General features: G+C 41.9%; 1 protein-coding gene across 1 annotated transcript in view; it reads right to left on the reverse strand.

Moving 5' to 3' along the window:
- The window catches only part of brinp1 (bone morphogenetic protein/retinoic acid inducible neural-specific 1), a 370433-nt gene that overhangs the window by 254713 nt on the left and 97396 nt on the right, over positions 1–18324 (reverse strand). Inside the window, exon 2 of the mRNA XM_078550337.1 lies at positions 2058–2325. Within this exon, the coding sequence (XP_078406463.1) occupies positions 2058–2275 (218 nt within the window). The 5' untranslated portion in view covers positions 2276–2325. The remainder of the gene's footprint in view (positions 1–2057; positions 2326–18324) is intronic.

The following is an 18324-nucleotide window of genomic DNA, read 5'->3' on the forward strand; positions in this document are numbered from 1 at the left end:
AAAAACTAATTAAACTAATAAACTGAGCTGCCCGTCCAACCTTAAGGTTGGCGGGCAGGCGAAGATCCTACGCGGCCTTCGCATTTTTCATGGAACCTCATCCATGGGCAGGATGAGGCTTCATGAAGTGTTTATAAATTGAATAAAAATTTTTATAAAAATTCATCGACATGTCTCAGTGTCACATGAAGGGGCACGTCTTAAATTTTCTCTTTTCTTTACTTAGATTTTTAAAACTTAAACTAATCTCCCTGAGGCAGCTCTGTGCCTCGGAGGTTTCTGTGCAGGCCCCGACTCAGGGAGCCCTCCCCCACTGACCGCACAGGGAGCGCTCAGCGATGCCGGGCACACATCACGTTGGGCAGGCCTTAATTGGCCCACCCACGTAAAATGGCAGTGCGGACCTGATCAGGGGCCTCCGCCCTCCCCTGCACAACTCCCCTGACGGGGGAAAAATTCTCTCTCTGTTATGGTCAGAACTGGAGAGGGACAACAGGGGAGTCATTTCACCCCTTCTCACATGGTCGTAACAGCAGGCAGATTTGGCAATCCTATGCTTTGATGGGTAACCAATGCCAGCATTTTTTTCATCATCTATAAGCGAAAGGGCCGTTGCCTCTCTCTCTATTCTGTGTTCTGTTATGTGGAATCTAGACTCCTTAAGGTATTCAATGAGCTTTCTTCAGAAGTAGAACATTAGAAATCAAGCTGTGATCCTGAGGCCTGCTCAGTCCCAGGATTTAAGGTGCCTTCAGGGTGGCATGACCTGTTCTTATTTGCTCGCTCACCCTCATCACTGCTTCCCAAATCCAAAGGCCCAAAACTATACTTTTGAAAAGAGGAATAATTGTCATCAGAAATACTAAATGCAAAACTGGGCTGCCAGAATTCTGACATGGAATATCCATTCTTTCTTGTCTGGTAGTTTTCCCAACATGTGGAAAAGGCACTAAAAAATGTTACACATAACTCCACACACACCATAATTGACAGCTCCCAGAGTGTTTGGTTTTCTACCTGATGATTCAATTTTATGTTTCTCTGTAAACACTGATTTCCACTCACAAAATAATGACTCAGGGATATTTGACTCAAAACAATTGAATTATAAGCAAATCATTAGGTGTCGTGTATAGCTAGTGCAAACTAAAACAGGTTTGCAGGTTTCAACTAGCTTTATTCCGACATTCCGATATGCAACAGACAAACTGTACATTTTGCACAAGGCTGACGAGCACTCCACCTAATGGTTAAACTGACACTATTGCACTGTACACTGATGTTATCACAACATGCTGAATTAGAACAAAAATGACAAAATTAGTTGTCATCCTATCTTGCCTCATTCCCTCACTCAATCTGAAACTCAAGCAACAGAGAGGTCTTGAACATAAACCTCTGACACAGGGTTGATAAGCTTGCAAACCTTTTTAGGTTCAAACACTGTAGAACATTAGTAAGATTAGAAGCGAAGAAATCTTTAGTGAACATCAGCACCCACTAAATGTGCAAGTCAACTCATATTTCCTTCATCTACATAATGCTGTCAGCAATTGAAAGCCTCAATGCCTGAAGTGAATTCAAAGGCTCACGTTCAATGAGGCTTCAAAAAATTAAGGGTAACTAAATTAATGTCAAATGAAAGGTAGGCTTTTGAGCCTTTTGTCTGAGGGTTAAGATTTGGAATGTTATTATTTGAAGGGGCTGTCTACCTCACAAAGTCATCTGGTGAAGCCAGGTCTAACTGACAGAAACAGTGAAATGCTTATCCTGATCCAACATAAGATATTGCTTGTAAACAAATTATATTTTCTCCCTTTTACAAACAAAAAGGTAGACAGCTGTGGTACCAAACTGAAAGCGTGAAGGGATAATTGGAGTCACAACTTCAAAATGGCGGTTTCTGGCAATATTAAAAATAATAACTGGTGCTTCGTCAGTGCCTACACGTTCTATTCATAAAACTGTTGGGTGTATGTTAAACGGATGCCTCTCAGACACTGCACGGCATACAAAACACACAAATACAATGCAACCAATAAAGCTGTAAAAATTACCTATATATTTTATATCTGGTTGTAAATCCTTGACGATATCTTTCCACAAAGGATAAGTATCCCCTCGAGTTGTGGAAAGGACCCCTGTCCGATATAAGCCAATCAAACTGCTTGGTGACATGGTTCTGGGTGGCTGTAGGATCCTGGTGGGAAGGCTTTACTGTTATATGGTCCCATATAAACAGTAAGTAGATGAATTCAATAAACCTCCAGTTCATGCTTTTCTTTCAGCCACTTTCTGTTCATTCTTGCTCCATTCTGTGGAGTCCTGGAGGGGAATAACAGAAGGCATTTTTAATGCATCTCCCAATGCATGAACAACATCAAAGAAAAGATGAGGATGAGAAAAGGTCATTCACATCAGGTTTACCTTGACTCTTCAGGCTTAGCAACCAACTGCATTTGAACTCACTCATACTCCTCCCAGGCTTTGTACCCTTAAGTGATAGTCTCAGTTTGTTTTATCTTTACCGTTCAATATTTTATAATCCTCAATAATTCTCACCCCCGCCCTTTTACTTTCTCTCTGGACTGTAGAATAGAAGCTTTTCAACTCCTCACCACAGATTTTACTGAGGGAGGACCTATGAGAATTCACTAGTCCAGCAAGGGAAAAATCAGAGCAGTGCAAAAGTGCCATGAAACTTTGATGTGGTATAAGTCAAGGTCTCAATCATTCGCTCGACCATTTCCTAGAAATAGTGATGGCATGTGCCAGAGACACATCATCACTATGGTGCACCCACTGTGCAGGTGGAGCTCTTAGCTCACCAGCTATATGGTATCAATGCAATGCAGCTTTGAGTGCCAACGGCTACTATCTTTTCAGGGTGATGGAGCTCCTCGTTGGTCACAATGTCTTTTCCTGAAAAGATCTAACTTAACAATCTAGGAAGCCCCAATGGTCAGAAATGAAAAACAAATCATAGGTTTGAAAGCAACTGTGCATTGCAAACCCACACAGGAAATAATGGAGATCTGTGATAATGGGGACTGTTTCTAGTGAATCAGTATAGGCCAAGTGGAGCTTGAATAAAGGTTTATAACAGAGTGAATCACAGAATTTTAACGGCACAGGAAGAGGCTATTCGGCCCGTGTCTGCACCGGCTCACCAAATGAGCATTATGACCTTGTGCCATTGCTCTGCCTTTTCCCCATACCCCTGCACATTGTTTATATTCAAATAATCATCTAATGTCCTCTTGAATGCCCCGATTGAACCTACCTCCACACTTCCAGGCAGTGCATTCCAGACCCAAACCACTCGTTTTGTGAAACAGTTTTTTCTCACATCACATTTGCTTCTTCTGCAAATCACTTTAAATCTGTGCCCTCTCGTTCTTGATCCTTTTACGAGCAGGAACAGCTTCTCTCTATCTACTCTGTCCAGCCCCCTCATGATTTTGAACATCTCTATCAAATCCCCTCTTTGCCTTCCTTTCTCCAAGGAGAACAGTCCCAACCTCTCCAATTTATCTTCGTAACTGATGTTTCTCATCCATGGAACCATTCTTGTAAACCTCTTCTGCACACTCTCCAATGTGTTCACATCCTTCCTATAATGTGGTGCCCAGAACTGTACACAATACTCCAGGTGAGGTCTAACAAGTGCCTTATATAAATTCAGCATAACCTCCTTGCTCTTGTACTCTATGCCCCTATTAATAAAACTGAGGATACTGTATGTCTTATTAAGTGCTCTCTCTAACTGTCCTGCCACCTTCAATGATCTATGCACATAAACGGCCAGGTCTTTTTGCTCCTGCAAACCTTTCAAAACCTCACCCCTTATTTTATATTGTATGTCCATGTTCTTCCTACCAAAATGCATCACCTCACACTTCTCTGCATTGAACTTCATCTGCCACCTATCTGCCCACTCCACCAATTTGTCTATGTCCTTTTGAAGTTCTACACTGTCCTCCTTGCAGTTTACAACACTCCCAAACTTCGTATCATCTGCAAACTTTGAAATTGTCCCCCGCACACCAAAATCTGGATCATTAATATATATAAGAAAAAGCAAGGGTCCCAATGTCAACCCCTGGGAAACTCCACCACAAATCTTCCTCCAGCCAGAAAAATATCCATTGACCATTACCCTCTGCTTCCTATTTTTCAGCCAATTTTGTATCTACGCTGCTGTTGTCCCTTTTATTCCATGAACAATAACTTTTCTCACAAGTCTGTTGTGTGACACTGTATCAAATGGCTTTTGAAAGTCCATGCACACCACATCAATAGCATTATCCTCATCGTCATTTTCTGTTACCTCTTCAAAAAACTCCAAGTTAGTTAAATGCAATATCTCCTCTAGAAATCCATGCTGGCTCTTCCTTATCAATTCATATTTTTCCATGTGACTATTAATTCTATCCTGAATAATTTTTCTAGAATCTTGCCCACCACTGAAGTTAAACTGACTGGCCTGTAATTGCTGGGCTTATCCTTACAACCGTTTTTGAACAAGAATGTAATGTTTGCAATTCTCCAGTCCCCTGGCACCTCACTTGAGTCTAGGGAAGACTGAAAAATTATGTGCCTCTGCAATTTCTACTCTCAATGTCCTTAGAATCCTTGGGTGCATCTCGTCCGGTCCCGGTGCCTTGTTAACTTTAAGTACTGACAGTCTTTTCAAAATTGCCTCCTTATCAACTTTTAACCCTTCCAGTTACAGAAGAGTTTCCTCATCTGTCACCATGGCCTGGGTAGCATCTATCTCCTCGGTAAAGACAGAAGCAAAGTATTAATTTAATTATTCAGCCATGGCCCCTTCGCCCATGTGTAAATTCCGTTAGGTCCCCAACACCCTACTCCCCGTTTTACCATTTATATGCCTATAGGAGACTTTGGGATTCCCCTTTATGTTGGCTGCCAGTCTTTTCTCATAATCCCTCTTTGCTTCTCTAATATGCTTTTTCACCTCCCCTCTGAACCTTCTGTATTCTGCTTGGTCCTTAATTGTATTTTCCACCTGGCAACTGTCATAAGCACACTTTTTCCCTTTTATCCTAATTTCTATCTTCTTTTTCATCCAGGGAGCTCCGGATTTGTTTGCCCTACCTTTCCTTTTCGATGGAATATACCTTGACTGTGCCAGAACCAATTATTTTTTTGAAGGTAGCCCATTGTTCAGCTACAGTTTTTCCCACCAATCTTTCACTCCAGCCTATCTGGCGCAGCTATGTTCTTCCCCCATCGATGTCGGCTCCCGTCCAGTTAATTATTTTTACTCTGGATTGCCTGTTGTCCTTCTCTATCATCATCCTAAAATGTACAATACAATGATTACTGTCTCCTAAATGTTCCCCCACTGACACTTGATCTACTTGGCCCACCTCATTTCCAAGAACCAGGTCCAACAGTCTTTTCTTGTTGGGTTGGACACATACTGCTGTAAGAAATTCTCCTGAACACAATCTAGGAACTTTTACCCCTCTCCACTGTCCCTGTCTACATTTGGGTAATTACAGTCACCCATTAAAACTACTCTATAATGCTTGCATCTCTCTGTAATTTCTCTGCAGATTTGTTCTTCTACGTCCTTCTCACTAGTTGGCAGTCAATAGACTGCACCGAGCAATGTAATTGCACCCTTTTTGATCCTTAGCTCTAGCGCCAAATTGATTCTGTCCTTGAACCTTCTGGGATGTCCTCTCTCTCCAGTACTGCAATGTTCTCCTTAACCAATACCACCACCCCTCCTCCTTTCCTAGCTTTTCTGAACACCCTGTACCCGGGAATATTTAACACCCCGTTCTGCCCTTCCTTGAGTTTGAAGCATTGGGTTTCTATGGAAAGATAATTTCTTCTGGTTGGGGAATCAGTGATAAGGGGACATCAATTTAAAACTTTACAAAGAGAGCAAGGAGAAAAGTCAGGAAACATTGTGTTATGCAGGAGCTTGTTAAAGCATAGGACGCTTTACCACACAGCAACTGGTTGAGAACATTGCTGGATAAGTGTTTGATACAGAGGAATGGGATGAGAGCAGTGGGATGAGTTCTGAATTTCTCTAGAGCTGCAGAGATATGTTGGGCTGATTGGGCTACGTCTGTGCTGAAAACATCTACTCTAGACTTCAGAATGAAAACAGAATAGCTTCTTCTGCATTCAGATCTGTAATCCTATATACATATACATATATACACACACACATATATATATATATATATAAAATAATTCTTTCATGGGATGTGTGCATTGCTGGCAAAGTCAACATTTGTTGCCCATCCCTAATTGCCTTTGAATTGAGTGGCTTGCTAGGCCATTTGAGAGGGCAGTTAAGAGGCAACCACATTGCTGTGGGTCTGGAGTCACATGTAGGCTGGTAAGGATGGTAGGTTTCCTTCCCTGAAGGACATTAGTGAAACAGATGGGTTTTTATGACAAACTGATGACAGTTTCATGGTCGCCATTACTGAGACCAGTGTTCAATTCCAGGTTCATTAATTCAACTTAAATTCTACCAGTTGTCATGATGAGATTTGAACCCATGTCCTCAGAGCATGAACCCGGGTCTCTAAATCACTAGCCCAGTGACTTTACCATCGATACCACCATCTCCCTCTACATATATATAAAAGTTATATTATATATAAACAAGATCATTTCTGACACATTTCACAAGCTAGTGCTACATCCCAACATAAGGTACAAGCAGCAACCAAATAAATGTTCAATCCCCGCCCCGCTCACCACCTCCTACAGAGATTGCCCTTGGCAAAAAACAAGGGAATGTTGTCTTGGAGAAGTATTTCAACCACTTGGCTCTAGAACAGTCGAATCTTACCCCTCATTACAAAACAAGTGCCAACATTAAAATTACCTTTTGTTGCATTCCAAAAACATTTGCAAGCCCAAATTATGTCAAGTCACATGTTGAGAAAGCCAAGGAAAAGGCTGGCCAAGAATTTTGCATGTTGAAAACTTTCACTTTAATGGGCTGAGCAAACCACCACTGACGCCTCTTATAACAGATTAGAAATCCATCAGAGTTACTCATTCTAACTGCCGAATACAAGTCCCAACTGTCCAAGTAGAACTTATTCCCACATCAGGACTTTATAGTTTTGAAGTCACACATTGAACTAATGATTAGTTCTGAAAAGAACAGGTGGCTTTGTACGGAGTGATCAGTGATTCGGAGGTAGCTTGGTACAAAATGCCATCTGCAACCAGATAAGTGGCAGATGCGAGCAGACAAAGCAAGAGTTCACAAATCGACTGGATAGTGCAGTGCAATAATAGCACAGGTTTGAATAGATTTCTAGAATGCAGCTAGCTCAAAAAGAGCTATAAACAAGTTAAAATAAATTCCAAAAGATGTTCACATCCCCAATGGACAATATAACTGCTTTCCATGCCTGGCATAAACATTTTATCATAGTTGTAAAATACACCTTGAAATTATTTGTCCAATTTTCTTCCTAAATTCCTCTTCTCTGGAAGACAGGAAGGGTGAAGGTTCTATAGGATGGTCTCTGAACAATGTGCACCAGCAGATGATTCAAGCATATGGAGCATCATAGTCAGATTGAATCCTGACATCATCATGCATCTAGATACACACAATTCTAGTGGGGATCAACAAGTATTCACCAGAAGTAGGAGCTCTTCACAGTCCTTGAACACAGAGGCCAGCTGAAGCATCTTCCCCTGACAGAATGAACCTAATTATACACAGATCAGAAACTAAAGCTGAGACATAGATGACTTATAATGAAACAAAGACTTGCATTGATACAGCTCATTGTGACATACCTCAGTCAATTCAAAATAATTAATATACAAAAGTGAGTTTGAAATGGAGGGTGGAATTTAATGTCTGCCTCCAATCCCAGCAGCAAGTTTGGAGGCTGTGGGGGGAGGTGGGGGGGTGCGCGCATTTAATTGGGCTCGAGCGTGCACCTTCCCACCTTTGCCAGATTACATCCAGGTCAGGAAGGCTCATGGACGACATTCCCACCCGTACACTAATTGAGGAAATTAATGCCCAATTAAGGAACTCCCCCCCAACCAGTGCTGACGTGTCGGTGTCCAAAAAGGGCAGGCTTCCGGCGGGGGGATGGGGGGAGTCCCTCGTTCAAAGGCACTTAAGGCCTGGTCGAGGAACCCAGCATCAGGAAGGGTGGGACCCCCTGAGATACCCCACCCCATGCTCTTTCTTCTGACCCCCTCCACCTTCCCCTCAGCCAACAAACCCCTCCCCACCACCCTCATCCCACCCACACTCACTGTGCCCTGGGTCCGATGTCAATCCTAGGCCTCTGGTGAGTACATTACCAATAGCAACCACCATTCCCAGCGGTGCTATCGGACAATGGACAGGCCGGCAACTCCCAGGGTCAGGATTTCCACCCCTGTGATTTTAAATCCTGGGGAAGGTCTAATGCTGGCCAGTTACTGCGCAGGCCTTGCCCAACAGAGACAACCCAGGGCTCCGGCAAGATCTGTGGCCAGTGGGCCAGACCCCCGTCACCAACATTAAATTCAGCCTGGTATGTAGACAAATATGGTTGTCATTTTGCAGTAATCAAGATCCCACAAACACCCAGGAGAAATACGGCCAGTTTAACCGAGAGGAAATCTCAATCCTAGAAAAGCATTTGAACCTACTTCCTTCTCACTCAGAGATGACAACTACGCCAAGCTAACACATTTAGTAGTACTGTGTCAAGATTTTCAAAAGATCATTGAAATGATTCCTAAATTATATGGAGTTCCACCAAAGATAATATGAAATGTTATAACTTAACATAGTATCATGCAGCATGGAAGGAGGCCATTTGGCCCATTGTGTCTGTGCCAGAACTGGAATGAGATATTCAATTAGTCCCATTCCCTACAGCCCAGCAATGTTTTTCTTTTTAAACTTGTAGACGATTGCGATGACAGTCGCCTTTCAAGTTCCGGCTTCTTCAGTTCACCCACTGTTATAGAACCTTTCACATAAAAAAATAAACAGGGGTCTCAACTTCCCACAGCAATGAGGTTAAATGAAGAGTCATCCATGCAGTCTCGCAAAACCCTCAGCACCAACAACATAGCAAACTAGAAATGTATTTTTTGCTTCAAGTTTTCTATTCTGGGAAACAAAATTGCAGGGTTGTAAAATAAAAGCTGGAACAATATTTTAAGTTGCACCAAGATGGCAGAAGTGACCACTGTTTAAAAGTTGTGAAGGGCAAGTTTTGGACAGATGGTCAGGAAGTATTTCTTTACTTAAAGGATGACGACCAATTTAAATAAGTTAGCAGGAAGCAATGGTTAAGATCAGGGCACTGCGCTCTTAAGAAACAATTGGTGCTTACTTGGGATGGTAGAATTAATATCCTGAAAGATTTAAATCAAAAGGATTTACCTACCTGTGATGGATATGGAGTTTCAAGTACAATTCTAATAGCGAGAAAATTTATACATTTATGTATAAATGTGTAAAGTATATACAAAATGGATTGTCACTTTAAATTTCTGTTACTGAATGTTCAGGTCATCACAAAGCACAGAACAACACCTTCTTCTTCCAACCTTTACTTGTTTGTTTTTTTCCAAATTGAAATGCTCTGCTAGTTACTGCATTTGATGACCTTGTCCCTTTAAATATAACCCTAGGCCCATGACTAATGATGTATATTAACCCTGAACCTGTGGGGCCCTGTCATTAGCACTTTGTCCCTTAAGCCTGGCCCAGTCTCATCTGTCCCAGAATCTCTTACTGTTTTTACTGGGTTGTTTAAAACACCTGCACTTCATCAGAACAGACACGAAGGCCTTGCTCAGATTTACTGCACCTGCAGATAGGATTCCACACCAAGCAAATGGTTATACTGCACTGTAGGGCTGTCTGAACATACCGCCAAGTAATAAAACACCTCTTCTCTGTTAGCAAATTTAAAGCTGGCAAAGTCAAACAACAGCTGATTGCATCCACACACTGAAAGGGCTTATCCTTGATTACATAAGTCACTAAGTTAAATACACCTAGTCTTGATACATATAGACACATTGATTTAAATAAAATTTATCAACCTCTCAAACAGAATGGACTCCTGTGATCTGACTCCCATATCCAGGGCAGTTGAGTACTGTTTGGGTCTAGCTCAATATTCTGCAGATTGCCAAGTGCTAAATCTGAAGAATGCAGATAATGAACTAAAGAGAAGTATCTGTATTGATATTGTGCTTTTCACATTTTTATAATGTCCCACAGCATTTCAAAGGCAATGAATTACCTTCTAAAATGCAGTTGCTGTTGTTATGTATGCAAGTGGGTATAAAATTTGCCCTTAGCTAGGTCCCATTAAAAGCCTTAAGATAAATGACCAGTCAGTCAATCTGTTGGTTGAGGGGTAAACTTTATCCTCCTCCTCTTCAATTAGTGCCTTGGGACCTTTTCCATTCACCTAAACAGGAAGACAGGGACACAATATAACCTCAGTTCTGAAATGTGACACCTCCAACAATGCTTGGCACTCTCAAGACTGAACTTAAGTGTTAGCCAACATGTGCTCCAAGACCTGGAGTTGAACTTTCAATTCAGGACCACACTCCAGAGATTACAGTACCTTCACTTGGTCAATCTGACATGGATGGTACTGAGTGGATCTTGCTTTTATTACTTTCTCACGGTTTCGGAGAGATCTCATGCTTAATGCCCTTCAATTAGAAGAAGCATGAGAGGTTCCTATTTGCAAATAACAGTGCACCACAGCAAAAATAACACCAGGAGTCTAGGCTGTGTTGGTTCTCATGGAGATCTGACCTCCCTGACCTAAAATTATAGGTTAACGAATGACATAGCTGGAAAACTGACAGCTCCAGCCAAAACAGAATCCTAATTCTTCTACTTATTCAAGGAACTAAGAACAGGAGAGGTTCCCAGCGAATCTAGGCAACATTCCAAGAGGTTAGGTTTGACTCTTCTGCATAGGATGTTTTCTCTCAGCTTCAGCATCACTGAGTCTTCCTGTAAGTGAGCGCTGGCTGTCTATGGGTATGTCTAAATTAGTGCAATGACCAATAACTGTCATGGGCCCAGGAGTTAAACATTAAACTCATGTCTCTGCATTTTGACTGACATGCTTTCTTAGGATTTGGAAGGCTGAGAAGGAAATACCATCAGACCGTGGCTTATACGCCACTAGACCAATATATTGAGAAAATAAACAGATAAGTAAACACCATCAAGAACAAAGGAAAGATTTATAATAATTATAAACAATTATGTAACCTCCAGATATATAAAAACAATACATTTCCTTCTCCTGAGCTAACGCTGAATACAAAATTCAATTCAAATAAGGTCCCCAGCTGCCGTTATGTAATAGTTAGCTGCTGTTTTACAACAGAATCACCGGTCTCCCCTTTTCTCTGATAGCTTCAAAATGACTGTCGGTTACAGCAAGTCAACCTGAGGTAATAAATTAACAATCATTCAAATTTAGACTGTCACACAGGAAATAAAAAAAAAATTCCTGTCAAAGGATTCGGCTGAAACAGTCAATCAAACACTTATTTTGTAAAAAGAGTCAAAGCACATTTGTATTTTAATCACATTAAATCTATCCCGAGCCACTTTAGATGATCTATGCAATGTGCTATCCCAGGACAGTAACAACAAGGGAGGGAGCGTGAGGTCAGGGATGTAGTAATGGGGAAGGTCTGAGATCATGGTGGGTTGTGGTGGGGGGTGGGTAGTCGGTGAGGCCAAAGACTTCTTCAAGAGAGAGTGAGGGTGGAAAGCTCCTTCTTCGAATTTTTAACACCCACCTGCCCATCAATGCGACTGTTAACATCGATGCCTTAGCCTCTGCCCCGATTAATGTGGTTATTGTCAGATTGGACCATTTTTTCAGGTGAACCTGGGGCTTTACATCTTACGTGTTGTAAGCAGAAATAAGCCAGAAAGATAAAACATCAGCTTGAAGTATTTCATGGTCGCTTGTTTAGAAACAACATGGGATTATACTTTCCACATTCATTAGGGGAGGCAGTGGCATAGTGGTATTGTCACTGAACTGATAATCCAGGGACCCAGGGTATATGCTCCAGGTTTGAATCCCACGCTGGCAGATGGTGAAATTTGAATTTAATTAAAAAGTCTGGAATAAATCTAATGACAACCACGAAACTATTTAGGGAAGGAAATCTACTATCCTTACCTGGTCTAGCCTATGTGACTCCAGCCCTACAGCAATGTGGTTGACTCTGAAACGGCCTAGCAAGCCACTCAGTCCTCAAGGGCAATTCGGGATGGGCAATAAATGCTGGCCTAGCTAATGATGCCCCATCCCATGAGCAAATTTTGAAAAAATTATTAGGCCTGATACCTGCTGTGACACCAACTTCTCTAATATGGCTTTATGTGGCTGAACTTTGATCATTTCTAATTAATAAAATCATTATTCAGCAGCAAACAGGACTAGTGATGTGACAATGCTATCTTTCATTCCTGTCTTTATGACCTGGCAGCCTGCCTCTTTAATTGATCTCAGGGTCCAGTGGGACACAGGCTGTCTAACATTGTGTTTCAACAAAACAGCTTGGTTTGGCTTGGCAGGAACAGTTGGTTTTCAATGAAGATCGATTGCTGCCAGAGATAAGCATGAACAATGTAGTCTATTTTTTTTAGAAAAATCCTTCAAAGGACATGGAAATTAGAACGAGATAAATAATAAGCAGAGATGAGATAAAGCTGGGCTTTTTATGTGAGTGGGATTTAGGAGAACAGGACAGTTCAAAATAATAATCTCTTGAAATTATAAACTGAGAACAGTATTAATATATTTATTGAGACTACCTGCCGCTTTGGCTCCGTAACCAGTTAGAATTCTCCTCTTTCAGTCCACAAATTTTGCAGGGACATTCATTCTCGGGTTCTGCAAATGATCATCTAATCCTACTCTCTCATCAGCCACCTCTAATGGCATAGATGCCTTGCAGGGGTTCAGCTACATGGGAAGCAAGTAGGTCCTGGTGGCCATTCTTTCCCTATTCTTTTCAGGAGTGAGTTTCTGCATGCCATTGACCATGAGGGACAATGAAGGCAACCGTATTCAAGTGATGAGTGGCTCACTGTCCAAATACACATGCCATTCCAGCAGAGGACACTGGGCAGCAATCAGCAGCAGACAACTTGATTATATTTGCCCTCCTTTGTCCAGAGCCACCAAGGATAATATTAACATGGTGTTGCACAGAGGCCAAGGTTGTCAACACCGACTGGCCATTAGCAAAGAGGGTTCATTACATGACCTCTCACCTCCAATCGCACCCCCCGACCAACTCCCCAATACCATGCTCCCGCCATTGGCATGTCCATCCTCTCTTTCCAACACTGCCTTTCCCAAAACAATTGGAAAATGAACAGACTCAAATATGCTCCATTGGGTGATTTTTGACTGTTGATCAATAGTTTTTACCCTCAGCTCAGAACTAATAAAGGAACATGTTCAAAACAAGTAAGCAAAAGCCACACACAATCTAATTTAATGCCCATGCTTTTTTTTCTCCTGGGTTGCTCACAACAGCACCGAGGAGATTCATCTTTAATTCATGGAGACTCCAAGATGATCCTAACTGGTTAGCAACTCTACAGCAGCAGCTTGTGCACGTGTGTCTCAGAAAAAGATGAACGTTTTGCCCCCGCCGTGAGTAAACCAAGGTAAGCAGACAGATTGCGTGGCCCCTGGATCCTGGATGCAGCTGACATAACATTATGTCAATCACTGCAGAATTCCTCATGGATTAAGTTGCTAGCATAACTCTGCATGGTCCTCTCTCGCTGCCGAGGGAACTGAACGCTTGGTGAGGTAAGTGTTGCTGCAACAAGAAAGAATACAATCCAATTTGTCAGGAATGTAGAATTTTTATAAAGTGACGTGTCAGGAAGGTCATGCAAGGAAGTTCCCATTTCCAATCCAATGACAAACCTGATGGGAGTGCCTGGCATTATTGGATTTCCATGCATTCTGCTCATTATATAGAAATCTGCAAAGTTATCAATTGCTGACAACCTGTGTGGCATCACTTGTGATTATTCCCCCAGAATTACTGATCTTGTTGGATCACACAGGACAGCTAAAGACAGCATGACTGTCAAAAAATGACAGCTGTTTTTCCTTTAGTCTTTAAGGAAAACACATACATTTGATTTAGTCTTTTTCTGCTGGTATTTTTTTCTTCTCCCGTTAAGGAGCTGTCCTTATTGGAATACAGTTCTACAGGCACCTGTCCCCATCTGGTTCAAAGCTCGATTCAGTATACATAAGCCTAGACAGTGAGTGAGTAATTTTAACCTAACCTACCAGGCGGGAAATCCACAGGATCAGGTGGAAAACTGGCTTTACATCCCACACAATATTGCTCTCTACTGACTGCACTGGAGAGACAAAGAGGGTGACCCGATCCTGTTTGGTTCACACCCTGTAAATTCAGTTAAAGTTACCTCAATTATCAAAGAATTACATTACTATGGGGAAATGGAGAGACGAGCAAAGCTATGGACTCATTGAATAATGATCAGGTATGGAACCCATGGCAGCTTTTGCCCTTGCTAATGTGAAGACCGCTGTCATCTCTGCACTACCACCCTGAATAAAAATCAAACTCAGCATAGACTGGAACTCTGGGTTCCCAATGCTTATCTATTAATTCCCATCTCCAGCCAATCATGCAAGTGTACAACATTCACTTTGTGAATGGAACAGCTAGGGACAACTTGGACTCCCATCTTCATCAACATCATGGCAGTATTTGACACTGCATGAGTAGAGACAGCACAAAATCTGGGTTGACACCTCAGAGGAGTATTGAGGGAGTGCTGCATTGTTGCAGGTGCATCTTTCAGGTGAAACATTAAGCAGAGTCACCCACTGCGCTCTCAGGTGGGCGTAAGAGGTCACTGGGCATCATTTCGAACAAGAACAGTGGAGTTCTTGCTGGTGTCCTTGCCAATATTTATCCTTCAACCAACAATTCTAATTGGTCATGATCACATTACTATGTGTGAGGCCTTGCTGTGTGAAAATAGGCTGCCATATTTCTTACAGTGACTACACTCCTTCATTGACTGTTAAGCACTTTGAGAGAACCTGGGATCATGGAAATCACCATATAAATCCATGTTCTTTCTCTTTTTTGACTGGAGGGTTCATTTCTGTTTGGAACTGGAGTGTTGACATTTGTGTATTTTAAAATGAGACAGTTCTGCAGTGGTAATGTCGCTGGACTAGTAATCCGGAGGCCCAGGCTAATGCTCGGAGGACATAGTTCAAATCCCACCATAGCAGCTAGATGGAATTTAAATTAAATTAATAAATCAGCAATTGAAAGCTAATTGAACTGAATTGAAGTCTCAGTAATAGTAACAATGAAACTATCATCAATTTTCATTTTTAAAAAAACCATCTGGTTCACTAATGTCCAATAGCAAAGGAAATCTGCTGCCCTTACCTGGTCTGGCCTACATGTGACTTCAGACCACAGCAATGTGGTTGGCCCTTAGCTTCCCTCTGTAATGGCCTAGCAAGCCATTCAGTTCAAGGGCAATTAGGGATGGGCAACAGATGATGGCCTTGCTGGCGATGCCCACATTCCATGAAAGAATAAAAAAAACCCTCTCAGAAAGGCCACAAATCTTGGAAAATAAGTGTATAAATTAGGTAAAGGAGCAGAGGGATCTGGGAGTAGAGATACACAAATCACTAAAAGTCATGACAAAGCTTAGTAAGACCATTTTAAAAAGCCTACAAAGTCCTGGGGTTCAGTTCTAGAGGGATAGAATTGAAAAGCAGAGAACTTATGCTAAACTTGCATAAATCTTTTGTTGCAGCACACTTGAAATACTGTGAGCAATTCTGGTCTCCATATTATATATAACAAAGGATAGCGGAGCACTGGAGAAGGAACAAAAAAGATTTAATAGAATGATATCAGAACTGAGAGATTATACCTATCAGGAAAGATTTTAAAAAAGCATGGGTGTTGGACTAAGCATGAGTGCACTTTCAAAGAGCCAACACAGGCACAATTGGCTACAAGTTTATACAGCAGAATTTAACCAGGTGACGGGGGTCTTGCCCATCAACTGACCGCCACCCAATCTCCTGCTCTGTAACCCTCCGTCTTGCTACCTCGTTTTCTCTCTTGTTCCACCTACCAACTGCTGACATCCATCCAATCACATTTACAGTCAAGCTAACTGGGGGCAGGCTCCCTACAGCAGCTGGAATGTGTTACTGAGCACTAGTATATGGGGACGTGAATGTGGTGGGTTGGTGGTTGCTGCTGTGGCAGGAACTTTGAAGCACAGCTAATAGTAGTCACTGAGGGATCCATGACTAATTCCAGAAGACTTCCAAGCAATCCTGGATGGTTGTCAACCCTATTTGGCTCCTGTTATGACAAGATGAATTTTAAGGGAAGTTTTTCAAGTAGGACAGATTTCTCTTGTTTCCAAGGCAGTGGAGAGACTGAGAATCAAAAATGAAATTGCTGATAGAGGGCAGTCTATCTCAACATTCGTCAGTATCCAACAACAAAAACTTGCTCTGAAGAAGAGTCATACGGACTCAAAACATTAACTCTTTTTTTCTCTCCACAGATACTGTTAGACCTGCTGAGTTTTTCCAGCAATTTTCTGTTTTTGTAACAAAAACTTGTATTTATGTAGAACCTTTAAGAAAGCAAAACATTCCATGGTGCTTCAGAAGAACATAACTGGACATATTTTGACACTGAGGCAAAGGAGGAGACACTCAAACAGATGTCCAAAGGCTGGATAGAGAGGGGGGTGTTTAAGGAACGGCTTAGAGGACAAGAGAGAAGCAGAGAGCTTTAGGGAGGGAATCCCAAACTGTAGTGTCTAGATGGCTGAAGACATGGCCACCAATGGTGGTGTCAAGGAAGTTGAATTGCAAAAAATGACCAAAGCATTGGAGGAAGAATATATTGAACAGGAAAAAAATATGGAAGAAAATGCTTTACAAATCTTATAATCAATGCCTTGCCTTGTGCTGCCATTGGCCCCCTCAGATTCTGAGGCATTGACAAGATCTTGAAGTTCCATTACACTCACCTTTCCAGAACCGCTTCATCCAATTCAGGGTTGCAGGGAATTGGAGCCTATCCCGACAGGCAATGGGCGTTAGGCGGGGTAAACCCAGGATGGGATGCCAGTCCATCACAGGGCACGCGCTCACATGCATACATGAAGACACACACACACTGGGGCACAATTTACCATAGCCAATCCACTTGACCAGCACATCTTTGGACGGTGGGAGAAAGCCGGAGCACCCGGAGGAAACCCACAGAGACATGGGGAGAACATGCAAACTCCACACAGACAGACACCTGAGGTCAGGATTGAATCCAGGTAAGTTCTACTACATCTTATATATTTTTTTCCAGGTTCATAACAGAATGGATACTAGGCAGCACAGTGAGGGAGGACAAGATCGCAATGATAGTTGAAAATGATTATTCCCAAATTCATGCATAAACACGCCTGTAGTTGCGTTGAAAACAATTATTTCTATTTAGTCTTGTGCAATCCATTGGAGCACTAACACTTTGTGCTGTAGAGTGGAGAAGAGTCTGATTTCACCCTCTACTCCTCAGTGCTCTTGATTGTAATGCTGAGGGGAAATTATCTCAGGGATTCTTGCTCATTTCCCAATGGCTGGTTTAGAGAAGCACTGACAGATGATTTGACGTTAGGCATGAAGATACAGTTGTTGTAAGGTTAAGGGGGGTAGCCAAGGGAATTGGGGATGAAATAAAAGGATTTCATATCTGAAAAACAAAGATGTCTACCCATTTCTCATTAGCAGCACAGTGCAGTTTACACATTATATAAGGAAGTCGCATGGGATGCAATTTATAACCCTCTCACAACAATGGTGCATATGAGGTCAGGCTACTAATGGCATGTAAATTCATATCCCATGGGTCGTTTTAATGCATTTCTACCATTTTTGCAGCACCAGTTCTCGTATGTTAGGTCTGAGGTAATCTTTTCACTCGTTTGAATGAAATTTATAGTGAATATTTCTTGTTTTATTAGTGACTCTTGGCTGTTTGTCTACTGCTACTCTGGTGTAGTGCTGAGGAAGGGTTGCATTGTTGTCTTCAGAAAGGGACATTAAACAAAAGCCCTTTCTGCCTGTTCAGCTGGACAAAAATATTCTCTGGCACTACTCTTAAAAGAATCAGAGGAGTTTCCCCAAATTCCTGGCTAATATTTATCCCTCAGTCAACACC

This window comes from Cetorhinus maximus, chromosome 10 (genome assembly GCF_964194155.1).
Source record: "Cetorhinus maximus chromosome 10, sCetMax3.hap1.1, whole genome shotgun sequence".
NCBI lineage: Eukaryota > Metazoa > Chordata > Chondrichthyes > Lamniformes > Cetorhinidae > Cetorhinus > Cetorhinus maximus.